Source organism: Gadus morhua, chromosome 19 (genome assembly GCF_902167405.1).
Source record: "Gadus morhua chromosome 19, gadMor3.0, whole genome shotgun sequence".
Lineage (NCBI taxonomy): Eukaryota > Metazoa > Chordata > Actinopteri > Gadiformes > Gadidae > Gadus > Gadus morhua.
Window position 1 is genome coordinate 2612501 of NC_044066.1, and position 20000 is coordinate 2632500.

Genomic DNA, 20000 nt, shown 5'->3' on the forward strand with positions numbered 1-20000 from the left:
GATATGGTCCTTTGGCCTGATCAGGATTGGAGGCGGGATGCATACTGATTTACATGTAGATCTGTTTCACCTCATTTATATTCTTTTTTTTTATTTTTTGTTGGCCGACGAAAAGCTTTTGATGCAGTCAGCTCAGCTGAACATTTTACTGTGTTACAGTAAAAAAATATATATTTGCTTTTTTACCTTTTTGCACTTGTACTTGCACTGATTTCATCATTACATCCCCTGAAAGACAGTCGAAAGATGTTCTTACTGTAATGTTTTTCATTTTTCTTATCAGTGCAATTACTGTACTGTAATTTACCAAAATAGGAAGCTTTGATGGATTGTCAGAACAATGTTGCAGCATCAACTATAGGTGTACAGTATGACTCTGGGAAGCTGGGATTGTGAGTTTAGCCCATTGGAGCTCATTGGATGGATAAATATGCATTGCATCCTATTCTGATACGATTGTGTCAATGCAATATTTATACGATATATTCACAGTATTGTATTACAATATGGAAAAAGTAATTATGTACCACCTAATTGCAACTTTAAAAAAGAAAGCTATATCTAAACAATTTTATACATTGGAATATGTAACATGGTCTCATAAAGCAAAAAAATGTAAATAGTAGTTTGATGGAAATGTTTTGAATTGATCACACCAGTGTGTAATTGATGCTCTCTAATAGATATTCATTTGAAAGCTGTGTTTACTGTTTGGTGGAAAAAAACTATTTTGAGAAGAATTTGTGTAGTTTTGACAAATTTATTAACTCTTCTCAGGTTTGTGTTTAGAGTTTTGAGAAATCTTGCTATAGTTTCAAAAAACGTTTTTAAACGATTGAGAAAAACTGTAACATCTGAATGGCCCGAATGGATTATTTGTGTGTGCAGAGGCCAAAGTGAGGGAGGAAAAGGCAGAAGTCCCAGTCAAAGGAACAGGGCGAGAGAGAGAGAGAGAGAGAGAGAGAGAGAGAGAGAGAGAGAGAGAGAGAGAGAGAGAGAGAGAGAGAGAGAGAGAGAGAGAGAGAGAGAGAGAGAGAGAGAGAGAGAGAGAGAGAGAGAGAGAGAGAGGGAGATATAGAGAGGGAGAGAGAGAGAGAGAGAGAGAGAGAGAGAGCAAGAGAGAGAGAGAGAGGGCAAGAGAGAGAGAGAAAGATAGGGATAAGGCAATAAAAAGATTGAAAATAAAGCATTTACAAAAACGGAGGAATCAGGTGCAAAGTGTGTGAAAGAAGAAAGAATAGAAGCGAATGAGGTACAGAGAGAGAGAGAGCGAGACACACACAAACACACACACACACACACACACACACACACACACACACACACACACACAAACACACACACAGACACACACACACACACACACACACACACACACACACACACACACACACACACACACACACACACACACACACACACACACACACACACACACAGGGAGCGGGCGCCCGGGCACTCACTGGAGTGTCAGGCCAGTGATGCGGAGAGGGTTGATGCAGAGCTGAAGGAGCTGTGTGCTGCTGGGAGGCTGAGGTCGGGCCGCCGCCATGGAGACGAGCCGGAGCAGGAACTGTGGGCTGGACTAGAAGGAGAGCCTCACATCCACTGTCCATGTCAACGTCAAAAATCTCCATGCACAACATCTCCATGTACAATGTGCAATTCAAAGAGGTCTTTAAAGAGATACGAAGGGTTCACGGATGATAAGCGCACTTCTCTGAGTGTGTGTTGTATGTGTAGCTAGTATATTACCTTGCGAGCGGTGAGAGAGCGCGGTAAGGTGCAGTATGAGCGATGAGGGCCGTAGCGCTACAGCATGTTAAACTGATGCAGAAGCAGCTCCTCACTTAGACCCTAATGTCTGCCCGATAACACCGCCCTAATTGACTTGAGGAAGGCCATTTCCTCCGCCAGGGCCGAAGCCATTAAGGCAGCGGCGGGGAGAAAACAAAAACGCAGACTAGGCATCGACGCATGACAAGAAAATCACTTTTCTTTTGAGTATTGATTTTCAACTACACAAGTTAGATCCTGTTGTCGAGCCGTGTACACCCACTTTGTAGCGGAGAAGCACGGCGGGGAGGGGGGGGGGGGGGAGATGAGAGGCAGTGATACGTTGTCAGTCAGCGCGGTGACATTAGTCACACGGCCTCCTCTACTCCTCTACCTTGTGGATCTGCTGTCTGTCAGTGGAGCCCTCAGACGCAGCACTCCCCCGCGCACGCACACACGCACGCACGCACACGAGCGGTATACACAACCACACACACAGATGCATACACTATATACACGTGCACAAAGACGCACACATACACACTGCGCAAACACTCTATGCATACACAGACTGAAAAGAAATGGGGGCGCACACACAGACACGCACACACTCTTTGCACACACAGGTACACACTACTAACAAGACACCTGTCTCACACACACTTTCGATATATCTCAGACACACTGCTTTAAAAAGAGATGTTCAATTCTCCCCCCGCGCTAAGTGGACAGCTCGCGGCCTTCAGGAAGCTTCTAGAAAACAAGGCCTGTCGCGGGACGGATCTCTGGCACATGCTGTCACCTAGAGCTGATCAAAGAGGAGCCAGGCCGTATATATAGGCATGAGGAGAGGAGGAGCAGGAGCAGACATCATCACTTACTCTGACGGAGCCGTCTAGCTGCTTTTGGTTTCACCTTTTCCCTGTTTTTAAAACGCGCAGCATTGTGGGCCGACGGAGAGAAAACACCCACGACATCGAGAGAATCAAGATAAGTTAAAGGGGAGTTAAGAAAGAAGGGGCCATATATAAAAACAGGCGTAGGTGAACGGGGGGGGGGGGGGGGGGGGGACGCAGAGGAGTGTGAGCAACGAAGATTGAAGCAGTCATTTTGCGTCGTACAGGGCCATTCTTTGAATATTTGATGCAGACGGATTGCTGTTCACTCCAGTGGAACAAACTGGTTGGAGCCGCTCATCTGGAAAAGGCTGTAATTTGAATTCCTAGACGACAGGGGTCCCGGAGATCCTCATTTCCTCCTCATCTCTCCGTTAGGTCCCGGGTCCGGCCAGCAGGGCCCCCGGTGGTCACTGTCCCCATCACACACAACGCTACCAGTCACTATGCACACACACACACACACACACACACACACACACCTGCATACACACAGACATGCATGACCCTTAATATGAACACACATGTATGCAAATTGCATACAACATGCACACACGAGACATGTTAAGACGCACCTTACTCCCCCACACACACACACACACACATACATACGCACAAGCACATTTGGCATACAGTAGTTATATACACACTATGCATACACACACTTACAAACTGCGCGCACACCCTAACCATACATACACTACGCATGCAAAAAATTAAGCACTCACACTTCAGACTAAGACTATGCACACACACACACAAACATATTTTTTTATATTATTATAATATTTTTGCATGTAATTATGTGATCTTCTTACAAATTCTCTGCCGCATGCATTTTACCGTGTCCCTGGAAAATAGCGATGCCAGTGAACCTTTTCTCTATTACTCTCAGTTTCAGACTGAAAGTGTACTTGTATATTTATGACAAAACAGCACAAGTTTAATGGTGAACGTTATTTTTCAATGACTGATGAACCATTGGTCTGGAGAAAATATATGAACTACCAAAGTGTGCCCGGTGACTTTGCATTATGCTCCCGCGTTAGGGAGCTGCATCGTCTGTACAGCTGAGATCTCTCAGTTCTGCTTAGTTGTGTCTTGTTTTTCCACTCCTATACACAGGTGCATACCTTTCGTTACTCATCAGTTTTTTTTGCATTCGTTGTTATCTTTATATAACATCTTCAAACAACACATTTGTGCGTCACACATTAAAACAATTATACTAAATCGTGTTTTGATTGCAATCATATTAACCCAGTGAGCTCTCCAGAGGAATCCAGGCTGGTGTGTTTGTGAATGCCTTTGTTCTTCTGTCCTTTTCTGACATAACTCGTCGTGATCCACACACATTTGAACGTGTGCAGCACATTCTTATCGTGGGTGACATACTGCATCACTGAAGAAACGTGGTCGAACCTCTTTCTCTTTATCAGTGCAGGTCGTGCAAAAATATCTCCCTCTGTCTCAAAGCACAGGTCATGCAGAAAAAGATCAGTCTCTCGCTCTACACACACACACAGCCCCTGACACGGGTCTTCTGACGCAGGTGTGTGTGCTCTCTGGTCGTGCAGGTGTAAGTGTAACCTCCACGCCTCCCAGTGCCTGCTCCAGGACGGTAACCTCCAGTGCATGTGTGAGCACAACACCACGGGCCCCGACTGCCAGCGCTGCAAAAAGGGCTTCAAGGCCAAGTCCTGGAAGGCTGGCTCCTACCTGCCGGCGCCCAACGGATCCCCCAACACCTGTACGTATGACTCAAATCATCCTCAGCTTTTCATACAACCGCATTTCATACAACCATCACTTATTATAGCGGTCATTCACCACAACGTTACCAGCTTTAAAAATGATCTCAAAGTCATGCTGGTAACCATGGGAATAAGGTGCCCCTCCCTCCTACAACAGGTCTTGTGAATCTCTAAGCTCCGTGCTGAGACAGGGGGCTGTCCTCCACTGGCTGGGGTCGGTCGGAGCCAGATGTTCACTGATTGAAATTCTCTAATTCACTAATTTACTAATTCAAAGTTTGTTTTAAAATGCATTCATGTGGATAGGTTTAGCACTGCACTTTTTTCGAAAAATCATTGACCAATAACCATACATAATTTAACATAGTATTATATTAAAAAATAAATCAATATCTGTTATTTCATAAATGGACCATTCGTAAGTACACTACAGTTGATTCAGCGCGTTCATTCCTTTCATGCAGTGATTGTAATAAATGAAAACGAGCAGCAATCAATGAGGGTGCAGATTACAGAGAAGAGCAATGTCATTAGAAGCAGATGAGGTGAATGAGAGCTGAGCTGCCGTTAGTGGTGTCCTTCTCCCTCCCAGAGACCAGAAGCTGCAGAGTGCCACGAGTGCTGCTGGGGGAAGTCCTCTTGGAGAACATAGGCTGCTTCCTATGATAAAAGAATAATCTAGGCCAGCCACTCCCTCGGATTCAGCCCTCATACAAACAGACATTCGCTCTCACACTCAGTGAATCACAGCCCACTATTATGCAAACGCATGAACTCACACAGAGGCACGCACACACACACACTTTCACTGTTACACATTATAGAGTTACAGACACCGACACTTGCACAGACCGGCACAGTTACATGCACAGGGAAAAACACACAAATGCACACACAAACACACACACTCTCTCGCACACACTACACAGCTTAATGGTTTTGCTGCTCTGTTCCATTGTCAGCACTTCTATGATCTTATTGCGTCCAGAGTTTCTCATACCTTAACCCACAGACATCCTGCCTCCATTTTAAAGTACACTATACATCACAGGTCACATTGAAAGTTATAATGTTCTAAAGATATGTGTCTTCAATAATGGGCAAAAGCATTATGACTCTCATAACAGGAATTGTATATGTTATGTGTATATTGTTTTTCACTGTAATGACGGCTTAGAAACCAAACATAAAGAAGTCTTTGGGCTACAGAGCTTTCTGCATGTTCACTGTAGTCAGAGGAATGGAAGTTTGCAGTTTGGTTTCTACTTCAAAGCCTCTGAGAATCTTCCGAGAGATTCTCTTATTCTGAAAGAACCCCACACCATCTCTCAGCTCCACCAGCTGAGTGTGATAAGAGATCCAGCGTCGGGTGTTAAGGCACTGCGTGAGTAAACACATGCTCATCTCCCCTTCCTTCTCTTTCTCCCTTCCAGGTGCTATTGCTGGTTCCCCATCCGGTTCCAGTAAGTACAGAAAAATAAACCATTGTGGTTGTTCATATCCCCTTCCTCCAACCTTTTTATTGCCCCTCTAATTTCCATCTGTCTGTTGATGCATCTTCAGTTACATTCCTACCTTTCCTCCCGATGTAACGTTGTGTGTGACTCCTCTATTCCCTCCTCTGCTGGGATCTACCTATAGATGGGTAGCATCTCATTTCTCTGTCAGCCCGGTATGTTGTTCATGGCCATCAGTCCTCTTCTCTGGGTACATCAGGGCGTCAGGCATTTCTTCAATACTATTCGCCCTTTTTCTTTTTTCTTTTATCTCGAAACAGTGCTGCAGATAGATGAAAAAGAAACGCAAGAGGGGGAGGATGAGAAACCAAGAGAGAGAGGTAGAAAGAGAGAGAGCTAGAGAGAGAGAGAGAGGTAGAAGGAGATGGAGAGAGAGATGGAGACCAAGGTAGAGAGAGATATAGGGAGAGAAGGGTAAAAAGAGAGAGAGAGAGATAGATAGATAAAGAGGGAGGTAAAGATAGGTAGAAAGAGAAATAGAGAGAGAGAGAGAGAGAGAGGGAGAGAGGCAGTGAAGAAGAGGATGTGGGAATGTGTTAGTGAGTTGTAATGCAGTGTGATTCCGGGTGAGGAGCTCAGGGAGGCAGGAATAAAAGGGAATTTGATTAAGGATTCTCTCTGTGGAGAGAGGCTCTCAGCCTCGGAGCTGTTAGACAGAAACGATCGGCAAAGTGGCTACATCAACCCTGACAGCCCGGGCCTGCTCCCTCCACATGGTCCACCGGCACCGCGCACACAGGAGACTCAACAACCGGACTGGCCATGCACCAGTCCCACTGCTTCAAGCACTACTCTCTATAAAGCTGATTCAATCACACCAGGCCAAACAGCAGACAAAATGGGAGCTTGATTATAGTCAGTTATATTGACAAAGGACTAGCACAAATCAAATGGAGATCCTTTTTTCTATGGTCTAAAATTGCCATGGTTTGAACTGTAATACTCATCCAAAGGGAGAGGAAGTAGAGCCATAAGTGTCCCTTTTAAACCCCCTAAAGCTGAGGAGGAGGCTGGAGGTGAGAATGAAGACGACGCAGAAAACGAAAGTGAAAGAGAAAGCACATCGATACCCACCACTGCCAACGCAGAGGGAGAAAGCCCAACCACGGCTACCATGGAACCTCAACAAGGTGCCAATCAGTAGCGGGTTAGTTATGATTCACCAGTTCATAGACGTAGTGTCGTAGTGTAGTAGTTTATAGTTGTGACGAGTTATGGGGGGGAACTGTTGTGTGTGTGGTGGGGCAAGATGTGTTGCTGTGCCATTGTGTGTATTTGTGCTTGCCTGTACAGCATACATCATTAACAAAGCAGGTCCCCGCATATACAGCCGCTGCATCTCAGGGACATTAACTTCAGATGTCGTCGGCAGTCCTTGGCCAGACCGTGAGAGCGTCAGGCGATCAGACAGTTGGACGTTATTTGTTCTGACTGACTGACTTTCAGCCGTGTGCAGAACAGACAAGAATACATTCTGTCAGTTGCCCTATGTAAAGTGGTCCTCAGAAGTTGCTCAAGCTCATGCTAAATTTAAACCTGCCATCTTGGCAGTCAGCGGACCTCTGGTGTTCCTGCGGAGAGGCACTTAGGAGGTGGGCGGGGCTGGGAGCACCCAATGCCATGTCATCACACTTTGCTTTTTAGACACGGAAATGCATTAAGGGGTTTTGTTGAACAGCGCAGCATTTCTTTATGGTCCTGTTGTCGGCATACATTAAGAGAAGGCTGGGAGTCAGTGATTTGTCGTTCTTCGGAAGTATCTGATTGAAATATTAATTTACGTGACACTGAAACAAAGCTGCAGTTGTGTGATGTGTGCGTTGTGTCTGTCTGTCTGTCTGTGCTTTGTTTTTGTCTGTCTGTGCTTCCCGTCTGTCTGTGTGTCGTGTCTGTTTGTCTGTGCGTCGTGTCTGTCTGTCTGTGCTTCCCGTCTGTCTGTGCTTCCTGTCTGTCTGTCTGTGCTTCCTGTCTGTCTGTCTGTGCTTCCTGTCTGTCTGCTGTTTCTTCAGTGCACTTCAGTGAAACCTATGCATCATCCTCATCATCTCATCTTCCTCCTGGGTCTCACTGAAATGTCACCACTGAAGTGTCACCAGACATATACAGAGAGAGCAGACACTCGCACACACACACAGTGTACAACTTAACACAACAATAGCATCTAGATGCTGTGACATCATACACAAATTGTCTTTACTCACAAGGAAATGTAAACAACTAAAGCCATTGAAGCACATAGCAACTTGCACCCGGTGCTATGGAGATTCAACTGGTCAGGGACCATGACACATTAAAGAGGTTGCTAAGCTAAGTGCTAATGGCGCACCGTCCTAACCCAGAGACCAGCAGAGCTGCAGTGAGCTGAGGACACTAGCGGCATGACTGCAGGGCGGGGCCGGGGAGGAGGGAATGCTTCCTAGCCGCTGGATCATCATCTCCCTCCCACGGCCAGGTGCACTGAGCCTCGCACGCTCAGATGGGATTAGCGCGGCCTCTGGTGAGCCTCTGATCCGCCCAGCCCCCAGCCCATTGGTCCAGGGGAGAGATGGGCCAGTCGATGGGGGCGTGGCCAGCGGCACGGGCAAAAAGAAACAAAAAAAAAAACATAAGCCTCACGAGGTTATATCCCTCGCCACGTGACCCCACCGTGCCCCCTACCGTTTTTTTTCTCGCCAAAAAAGTGTGTGTGTGGGGGGGAGGGGGGGCGTATGCATGCTTAAACCCCTTTAATACAACAGAATACATGCAGACACACTACTATGTGCAAATCAAATTAGTGACGGAAGATTAGAAACTGCGTGCACCCACACCCACGCACACAATCATACACAACACAGGCAACACACCACAATTGAAGTTCATACCAAATCAAAGCCACACGTATCTAATACGGCCACAATGTCTCAGCCTCATTCTCCTCCTCGCTTAAAACCTCTATCTCTAAATCCCCGCCGCGCCGCCGAGGCGGGAGCATGTCCAGGACATCATGTGACCCATTAATACGTTCATGCTGTCAATCAGCTCGGTGCCATCAGGGGGGCGGCGCCGGGGTCCCCCTGAATACCGATGTCTTCATTAGTCTGCTGTTAAGTCAAGTCGTAGTAATGGCCGATTGCAATGCTCACACTGACAGCTGCCATGGAATATTATTGCTGTTATTGTTATTTTTTTGTAATGATTAATGCTGGTTACATATGCAGCTTGCAAATGATGTAATTAGATGCAAATGTGTGTGTGTGTGTGTGCGTTCGTGCGTTCGTACGTACGTGCGTGGGTGGGTGGGTGCGTGACCCACATAGCCTGTCTACGTCAGTCGGTCTGTACTTGGCCGCGGACATGTTTCTCTTTGCATTAGAGTGTGAATAAATGAGAGTAAATGAGTACCGCACCCCCACCCTCCTGCCATCCTTCCTGCGTGCCTGTTTGTTTGCATGTGTGTGTGTGTGTGTGTGTGTGTGTGTGTGTGTGTGTGTGTGTGTGTGCGTGCCTGTTTGTGTGTGTGTGTGTGTGTGTGTGTGTGTGTGTGTGTGTGTGTGTGTGTGTGTGTGTGTGTGTGTGTGTGTGTGTGTGTGTGTGTGTGTGTGTGTGTGTGAGTGTCAGGGGACAGTTAGTCAGTCCATCTGTGCAGACAGACTGGCACATGTCACAGGATTACGCAATAATTCAGCTCAGCCCTTCAGTGCACCGACTGAGTGCTGCTGCATGGGGTAAATAAGCAGAAATCTCTCAACTATACTTAGATTCAAACCTCTTTTCCTTTTGCATAGAGTCCGCCCTGTACACCAGCGCCCCTACCTGGGGCGGAGAACCAGAGCTCAGTTCTCGAACCCTTACAGGTAGGAAGGACTAAACTAGGACTAAGGAACCCTTAGGGTCCGCCCTGACTAGACAGTAGTACTAGAACCATACCTAGCTGTTTGGCTCTGCAGGTCCATTAGAAACCTTGTGGTGTCCCCCTAGTGTGCAGTGGCCCCACTTTACCTGGGTTCATTCTGCGCTTTAAATGCAGTATAAAGTTGGATATATCTTTGTAATGACGATGGTATTGTGGTCCCTAAGCTTAGGTCAATGAGGCAGACAAATTTCATACAATACACTTTTACTTTAACCCTCATAAAAACACAATGTACATTTTTATAATTGTAAATGGAGGTTGACAATATTTTAACCTCAAATATAGTCAATTATCAATTGGTTTGAATAAATATAACAAACCAACAAAGTTGTCTCTGGGATATCTTGAGAACAATTGCTTGTAATACAATCAGCAATTTTTTTATTTTCCTCCACATCAAATATAATATACATGCAATTAGCTCGTAAGACTTGAACATGAATCATAACAATACAACTGTATAAAGGTTTCCTCTTCCCAGGATATTCACACAACAACAGTCACACCTTCAACAGACATGATGTAAAAAAAGATAGAAAACACCATGCTACAATGGGCGCCTCAGCTTTAACCTCTCTCAGCAGTGTGAGATCACACTTGCATTGTGGTTCTCACCCGCTGTATGCATGTGTGTGTGTGTGCAGTGCTTGTGGATGTGTTCCACTCACACAGTACACAGGAAAGAGAGAAAGGGAATGCAGGGGAATTTCTTCTGCACAAACCATCTGAGGCAGCATCTCGTATGCTAATGCCGGGGCCTAGCCTCCTCCTTCCTCATTGTGTTCCCCTTGTCTCTCCCTACGATCACCGATGCCTCAGACGTAGCAGGGTCGTCTTCCACACTAGCTGTTGGCGTGGAGGGCTCGACCCCAGCCGACACAGAGACACAGACTATGTCTTCTAGCACCTCCACGGTATCTCAGACCTCATCTGTCACTGGGACAGAGTCCCCCGGACCTCTACAACCCCCCACAGTCGGGGGTCCTTCCTCATCTTTCCCGCCCATCCCCTCAGAGGAGAACAATCCCACCATATCCACCAGACCAGGCCAGTCTACACGCCTAGAGCCAATCACCACGCAGGAGTCGGAGATGGTGGATCCACTAGTCAAACTAGTGACCAAACCTTTCCTGGTTGCTTCTGGAGAGCTACCTTCTCCACAGGCTGAAGAGACTAAACTACCTCCAGGACGATCTGAATCGCCCACACGTCCTGTCCCACAAGAGACCAATCTAAATGCAGTTCCAAGTTTGCTCGAAACCAAACTGTCAGAGTCAAGGCTGGAAGAGAAAGAGGGTAAGCCACACCCATAGATCTAGATTACTGTAGACAGACTGCAATAGCCATAAAGTATGTGTAATAGCTGAACCTAGAGGTAGTACAGTAGGGTATAATAAGCATCAATCTCAATTGAAGTCAACTTGATGTCTCGCATGATGTGTTACCTCTCGTAAAATTTCGGCTGAACTAATTGAATCGCCTGCTCTTGTTCTATGCATCCTGCCATAATGTTATCCAGCATTGTATCAGATAACATTTCGACTAAGGTAACTAATTCAATCAGGCCCAGTGACATTGAAATCTCGTTAATGTGGATGAGTGTGGACGTGAGTGGCTCCACAGAGGCAAGGAGACAAGGAGGGTGGTTGGGGCTGGGTACGGGTCCACTTAACAGTGGTTCTTCATGGTTCAGACACACAGAGTCCTCCTTCAGAGAGACACGCACACACACACCATTACTGACGCATACACAAACGCTGACACGCACACACACAAACACTAACACGCACACACACACACCATTACTGACACATATACAAACACTGACGCACAAGCACACATTAACAGTTACAGACACACTGAGAAACGCACACATTTATGCACACAACTAGTTACACACTCATACAAACGCACGGTTGCGGAGACAGACGCATAATTAGAGGCATATGCACACCCACAGAAAAAAATACACACGTTCAGAAACACTCACACACACACACAAGCACACACTTAATTACAGACACACACAAACTCATGGACCCAGACAAACACACACTGCGACACACTGTCCAACTAATAAAACACTAGGAATAAACATTGGGGAATCCAAATACTCTGGCACCTCGTGTCTGACGAGAAGACACTGGTGAGCTGATTAAGATTTACACCGGGAGCCATTCCAATCATCCTACCCCACCAACCTCTCCCTGGGCTAACAAGCTGACTAATAATAATAATCATAATAATGCTTTATACCTTTGATACGACCTTCCTCTCCCCCTTCTCAGGTAGTGATGGATGAGAGTTGATGAGGAGAGAAAGAGAGGGGGGGACGGGGATGCTTGTGGTACCAGAAGCTGGCCCAGAGAGGAGAGGGTGGAGTGTGGAGATGGGTGGGGTGTCTTACTTTGATAAAGAGTGGCAGTGCAGTAGCAGTGGCCCAATGCCAGCCGTGTGGTGGGGGTTGGGGGGGGGGGGGGGGTATTGAGACGTTCCTGGTGCCGGGAGAACAGATGTGTGCCGGGGGGGGGGGGGGGTCGGTGTTGGCGTGGGTGTGGGTGTGTGCCGGGAGGGTGGGGGGGATAGAGAGTGGGTGTGGGGGGAAAGAAAGTGGGTGGCGGGAGGGGGGGGGGGGGGAAGCCTCAGGGAGGGAGAAGGGGGGAACTCCACAGGGGACTCAGGAAGCTGGCAGCAACACTCGCTCTGTGAGAACTACTGAAGATATGAGTGTGGGGAGGCGTCTGGATGAGGGGGCGCTACACATATACCCTAAAGAGCATTGTGCAGATCTCTGCCGATCTGCTACCAGTAGCAGCCCCTGGTTGGTAGAGTAGCCCTCCCACTGCTGCGGAGGCCGGAGCTGGAGGGCGTCGGGAGGGGGACACCAGGAGGAGGGGGACGAGGTGGGGAGGGCCGCCTCCTCCAGCCCTCTGCTGCCAGGGAGCCTCACAGTTTGGGGGGGGTCACTAGAGATTGGAGCAGGGCGAGGCTGGTCTTCAGGAGCTGTCACTATTCTTTGTGTGATTGTGTAAATGTGCTGATGCATAAAACCAGGTGCTTTGAGTTTGATCCAAGAGAGGCCTAAAAGGAGGCTGCCTCTTGATTCATACACCGTGGCTGTAGTGGAGCGGAGAAGTTAAGCAAAGTGAAACTGAAACCGAGTGTCTGAGCAGGGAAGGGTAGGAAGATAAAAGCATTTAGCTGAACGGACTTCCGGACATCTGCTGTTACATGTACCTGCTATCCTCTTCTCTAAAGTCATTAATCAATTTCTGTAGGCCTACATCCAAGGTGATGAGACCCCTGGTCATTCCCCAGTGTTATGCGAACAGTATTTAGGAAAAGTGAAGGGCTGCAAAGAGTTTGTTGAACAGCTGACGATAACGTTCCTGATGCATGTGAGGGAAATTTGTTTTCCTTATTGGGATTAATTTACATTGTTTAGTGCAAAATGTATATCGACAAGTGCATCGATATGAAATTGTCCTTGCTGCATTTCGGTGAGTTAAACTAAAACAATATTCTGCTGTATTCTATGAATTGAACAAGGTTCAAAGAGCGCAAAGCACCCTGAGAATGACATAAAGCCCTCGGGAAAAATGGTACAGAGAGAAAAAGAAAATTCAGATGGAGAACAATGAAACGACTCATAAATGTTGCATGTGCACGGAGCTCGTTACAGTGAGGAAGATACTGTGAACTTACACAGAAAATGGTTCAACATGAAAGGTTGTTTGTGCTACAAGATTAACTTAATTCTTAAAGAGGAGCCACATCCTTCAGAATCTTTAGACGGGACATCAGATGTGTGCAGCACAGGAACCCCAGTGCTGATCAGCTGTGGTTCAGCATCAAACTGCCACGAACCGTTTTTAACACTGCCAAATATGCCCGTCTTATACCCGCCTTATTCCCGGCATGGTCCGAACGTTTACACTGACCGAGGTAATATACCGGCTTGATTTCGCACACCCGAATTGACCCTCTCGAACCCTACACATATTTGGGTTTTCATTTTCATGTAAATGCGATCAGACAGTATTGCAGTACCAGGGGCAGGACTTGGGTAGAGGTGTTGATGACGCAAGGATACCAACATGAGGAGCTCTAACTGGAGAGACGTGAACTCCAGTCCGCGAGCTACTTACCATGTGAGAGAGGGGGATGCAGTCGCATTTAACGAAGATGGGGAAAGATGGTGCGATCTACGATGAAGACGCAGAGGAACTTTCCTTACGAGGCTTTCGTCGGGATAAAAAACAAGTGGTCAGCAAAATAAAGAATATTTTGGCATTTTGGCACTTGTAAATAGTTAATCGCGTTTGTAGCCTACACTCAGATGTAGTATACTCATTCTTGCATGCGAGTGACTTAAAAAATTTATAAAATTGAGAGTATGCAAATCATTCTATAGAGGTCTACCTGCGTAGTCCCGCCTACTCCAATGAACCAAGAAAGCCAGATCCTTGACGAAGGGGGATATACCCCCTCGGTTTTACACAGGCAAGACAGGGGTGTGCCAAGCCGCGACCGTAACGGCATTTCTCCCAGCCTTGCTTTAGGTGTAGGGGACCAAAAAGCCCAAGGTGTAGTCCTTTGTGTGTTGTGTAACTGTTATGTTTCACTAACAGCTCATGAACCTGAGCCAGCTGCTGGAGTAACAACCGGTTACAGAGACTAACCTTTACACGGTGTATAGTACAGCCCACCTTCATGCTAGATGAACCTTTACATGGTCATAGTGCAGCCCAGGGCTAGATGAACCTTTACATGGTCATAGTACAGCCCAGGGCTAGATGAACCTTTATATGGTCAAACTACAGCCAACCATCATGCTAGTTCATAAACAATATTCGTCCCCATTTCCTTTTGACGTGGGGGCATCCCAACACTGAACACACACACACACAGTTGTTGATGCCCACACTTAAAAAGCGGAACGTTTGTGGCCCAGGGCCACGAGTCATTGGATGGGTCATCAAGACCGTCAACACACCCTGGCTTTGTACAGCCTACAATGGATGCCATCAGGGTATTGGCGCTTTGCACAAAAGCATCCACCAAATGGCTTTTATTCTTACGGTTGAACTTTGACACATTAAATAAATATATATCAACAAATCCTTTAGTCCTTCCTCGCCGCTCCCGCTTGCTGATGACCAAGGTCAGCTGACCTCTGACCCCTCCTGGTGCCCCAGAGTCCCCTGGCTGTAGGCCAGGGGGGGGGGGGGAGCCAGAGAGAAGCCCTCTGCTGTGTAGTTAGATGTCCTGCTCCTTCACAGTGCTTACTGTCCCTCTGACACATGGAGGAGAGGGGAGCGACACGGGAGCGACACACAGCTCCTCTGGGAGGAGTGAGGAGCAGGACGCCGCCCAGGAGGAGGAGGAGAGGGAGAGGAAGAAAGGTACTCACAGGAGCAGATCTGCCTGCTAGGGTTAGCGTAGTGTAGTTCCCCTTCAATAGTTCTGAGGAAATACAATGTTGTTGTAATAATGCTGCTTATAAGCTGTTATCTTTGTATCTATATATCTATCCACCCATCTCTAACTATGTATCTCATTCTCTGTATCTATCTTTATTTATAGATCTATCCCTATCTATCTTTCTATTTCTATCCTTCTATTTCTATCTATCTATCTGAAGTATCTATTTATCTATCCATCAATCTAGATCTATTTATCTATCTATCAATCTATCTACAGTATCTACCAGTTTATATCTGCAGTATCTATCTATCTACAGTATCTACCAGTTTATGTCTGCAGTATCTATCTATCTACCAGTTTATATCTGCAGTATCTATCTATCTACAGTATCTACCAGTTTATGTCTGCAGTTTCTATCTATCTACAGTTTATATTAGAATACTTGTGGGCTTCCTAGAGCTTGACCTACAAGGCCTAACCTGTTTGCAGACAGCAGCTGGTGCTAGAACAGAGCCCGTGGTTTATAGCTGCTAGTTTCCCATGGCCCTCTGTTAGCTCTGCCCTCTCCATAACACCCAGCACCGCGCCCACAGGCTCAGCCGCGTGTGAGTAGAATAGTGCCGTAGGTGCCGGCAGACGACTCCAGCAGAGTGTTAAACCTCAGATTCCTTTAATCCCTGAAGGGCTTCTGGGGCTCTTGATCTCGGGAGGGCCCGAGGCCAGACAGTTGTTTGGAATCATATACGACGAATTCAAAGGTAAGACCAGCGCGCGGGACAGAGTGCGAGGCGGGCTCTCCGGGGGCTCCTCAAGGGTGGGAGCGGGGGGGGGGGGGGTTAGACGTTTAAACACAACAACGTGGTCAATCTTTTTCATTTAAAACTCAGGAGGGGTGAATTTATAAGAGTCAGAATCTAGGGCAGGGCGGGGGGGGGAATGTACAACACGTGCATATTACAAAACAAAAATGGACGCTACATTTTCTCCTAAGTTGTCCCCTTGCAGGTTTTCCATGTTCATTTGTCTTCCCTGTTTGTGTGCATTCCCTCCCTCCATGGGACTGGAGGTAGGTATCCCCACCCTCCCTCATTCAGTCACGCAGGACCATGCTAGCTCTGGCTTATTTAAGGTATATCGGTACGGCCGTATGTAATATGGGAAGCCTTCATCCATATCCCATATGCACACAGAACATCCCATACATCCCATCATAACGATGCTGTCAACCAGGGAGACCACTGTCCTGATTTCACCGAGCTGATTCCATTACAGCACCATGTGACGCACCGGTCCAGGGGCGGGCAATTACCAACCAGTAAACACAGACTGGGAAGCTTCTGGAACGTTTTGGTTAATTTTGCGAGGGAGAACAGCGTCCCACTGCCACACTTGTCTACGGAGTAATTGAACATCTATATTTCATTAGGCCCTCGCTCTCCCTATCTCTATGTCTCTCTCTCCCCCACTGCTCAGTTACCAAGGGGAGCGAGCTAGAGAGAGGGACTTTATGGGTCTCTCCCTTTAAAACGGGCCCATTAATATTTCAGCTGGGCTCATCAACCAAACAATAATACAATAATCACATGACGGCTGATTAAACAGCTAAGCTCCCTTCTTCTTTTCATTATGTGCATTTAAATGTGTATTTGCATAAACATGTGCGGTAACACGTCTGTTCAGAGGACAGCCGTGCCTTGCAGCTGGGATATACGCTGGAGCTGCTGCCGCTTGTGAAGCTTAATACAGTCTTAATGAAGGAGCCAACACGATATATGGCAGCATGTCCCACCGCAACACCCCCTCCCACACACACACATACCTACCATCAAAATATACATCCATATAAAAGATAAAACAACCACGGAAAAAACACAAACAGCAGTAATTATATTATTATTATTATTATTACGATTATCACTTAATCATTCACTACCAGTTGGTTTCTGAACCGTCCTGCTGTATAAATAGCCTCTATAGCAGCTCCTGTGAAGTGTTCTATCTGTTAGGTGTGACACTGTTCACATCCTTCATGGCGCCCATACTGAGGCATCGGTTGTATTAGGAAACGTTTTTCAAAAATGTTCATCACTGAGGGTATTTACAGATAAATCAAAGCTAGGATTTGAGCCCTTCATTCGTGACATGTAAACCTCCACACAAGTACAAAGACATTTAACATCCCCATACATTAACAACCCACCTCATAAAATGTAGAAAGAATTGAAGACTATCTATAAATAGCTCTATTTCAACCTCAAGCATTAGCAATAAAAGGGACACATCATGATATCGATAATTAATGTACCTTAACACACATGCTGTAACACCTCACACAATTCGGTAACACTTTATAATAAGGTGCCATAATAAATAGGAAACTAGTCATTACCTAACCCTTTCTCAATATTTGTTAATTGTTACCAAAATATCTATTGGGCACAAGTTAATAGTTTTTTCATCATTAATTAAATATTAGTTGTTTGAATAACCCTAACCCAACCCTAACACACGACCCTAACCCTAACACACGGCCCTAACCCTAACCATAACCTTAACACACGACCCTAACCCTAACACACGGCCCTAACCCTAACACTAACACACGGCCCTAACCATAACCTTAACACACGACCCTAACCCTAACACACGGCCCTAACCCTAACACACGGCCCTAACCCTAACCCTAACACAAGGCCCTAACCCTAACACACGACCCTAACCATAACCCTAACACAACTTGTGCCAAATAGATATTTTAATAACAATTAACAAATGTTAACAAAGGGTTAGGTAATGACTAGTTTCCTATTTATTATGGGACCTTATTTTAAAGTGTAACCCACAATTCTAATTCACGTGCCCCAATTGCCGGCACCCATGTAGGCCTCCATTCTGTATAACCAACCAGTAGCAGCACGTGGAGCTAAGCTACGTTAAGCTACGCTGAGCTAAGCTACGTCCCCCTCTCTCCTCCAGACTGTGAGTGCTACGGCCATTCCAACCGCTGCAGCTACATCGAGTACCTGAACATCGTGACCTGCGTCAGCTGCAAGCACAACACCCGCGGACAGAACTGCCAGTACTGTCGCCTGGGATACTTCCGCAACTCCTCGGCCGAGCTGGACGACGAGGGTGTCTGCGTGGGTCAGTGGAAGGCACAATAAGTTCACCTTTAAAAAGGGGAGACCTTGGGAGGTCGGGTATATTTTAGAAATTAGGGTCAATTCTTCTGGATTGTTTTTGTGTTGTGGTTGGGAGAAGTTCAAATCAGATCATTTTTAAGATATTCAAATTATTTCTGTTTATTTTTTTAATCCCGAGAGGAGGAGTGAAAACATGTATTTATTTATGTGTTTTTATAAATATATGTATTTATTTATTTGTAGTGCATTGTGAGTGCATTCTTTTTTTCGGCCGTTTGTAGAACGTTGCACTCAGCCAGTGTTACCTCCTACTGCTAAATTATTAACAGCCACCCGAAATACCCCACAGATTTGCATATTCTCCTGGAAAAATAGAAAGCCCAGGTTACTGTACATGCTGTTCTGCTCCTTATTTTTAATTTCTCCCTTAATTAACAACATGCCTTGTTTAAGAAGGTCAGCCGTTGGCGGGCTGTGAGGCGAGAATGCGCCGTGGCGTCGGCTCCATCTGTGGGTGTACTGCAGGGGGTTAGAGGGTAAACTAGCCGCGGCCGGGGGACGCCAGAGGGCCGGTGCGTCAGAGTCAGCACAAACACGCTCCCAGTAGCCTCCCTGCCAGCCTACTGGCACACATGCATGGTTAGAAATAATACTAACTAACATCAGGGCCATGCTAGCCCCTCGCTAGCATCAACCTGCCACACACACACACACAGTGCAGAGTCCTGTCACACCACACATACATGTACACATGCACACACATAAACACGGGCTCACACACACACAAACACATACAGACAAACTCATACATGCACACATACACGCACGCACACACACACACATACTGACACACCTACATAGACAGCCACATGCGCACAGACAAAGGAAAACACATAAATAACCATGACCTCGAAACACACCTATGGAACTGTAGCATGCAGCGGGCCGTCGGATGAATGATGTAACCCTATGAATAGAATGCATAATTTGATATCGCTTTTAAATGAAAAACAACTCTATTGTTCTCCGCTTCTTTCATAGCGAGACAGAGAGAGTGGGATCCTAATGCTAACCTCCCTTCCATATTCAAGTTGAATTGTTTTTATCCATCACACAGTCCATCACTCTTGTAATGGACTGATACATAATGACTAGATATATTTTTGGGATATCTATCATAGTTGAGATCTGTGGGCGAGATCAAGGGGAAAACTAAAGCCGTGGGTCCCAAACTTTGCCTTTAGGTGCGCCACAAAATAAAGAACTTTCACCGATCACATCATGACATGGTAAAAACTAATAATTACAACTTCAGGGGCTGAGCAAAGAGTGCCAGCCCCCTTTATACAAGATTATTTCTGCAAGAAGGCCATATGGGAGAAAGTGGAAAGATAAAGGAAGCAATGCTTTCTTTGCTTTAGTATTTTTATTTAGAAAACACAAATGAACACATATCAGTGCATCATTACAATGGAAAACCGGATTAAATAGACACAGCGACACTACTGTTTAAATGGTCAACCAGAATACTATATCATTAACTGAACAATATTTATAAAATAATTATTCTCAATTATCTATTTAATTCATCA

The 20000-nt window shown here is 46.1% G+C and overlaps 1 protein-coding gene across 2 annotated transcripts in view; it reads left to right on the top strand.

Annotated features, from left to right (window-relative positions):
* ntng2b (netrin g2b) overlaps positions 1-20000 on the top strand; it is a 52746-nt gene that overhangs the window by 29404 nt on the left and 3342 nt on the right. The window contains exons 1-6 of one of the 2 annotated variants that reach the window (XM_030341404.1): positions 6365-7073; positions 9711-9779; positions 10658-11134; positions 15121-15243; positions 15949-16023; positions 18242-18409. In XM_030341404.1, the coding sequence (XP_030197264.1) occupies positions 7058-7073; positions 9711-9779; positions 10658-11134; positions 15121-15243; positions 15949-16023; positions 18242-18409 (928 nt within the window). In that variant the 5' untranslated portion in view covers positions 6365-7057. Of the gene's footprint in view, positions 1-4249; positions 4423-5859; positions 5890-6364; positions 7074-9710; positions 9780-10657; positions 11135-15120; positions 15244-15948; positions 16024-18241; positions 18410-20000 lie in introns of those variants that run through there. The other variant, XM_030341403.1, reaches the window with a different exon arrangement.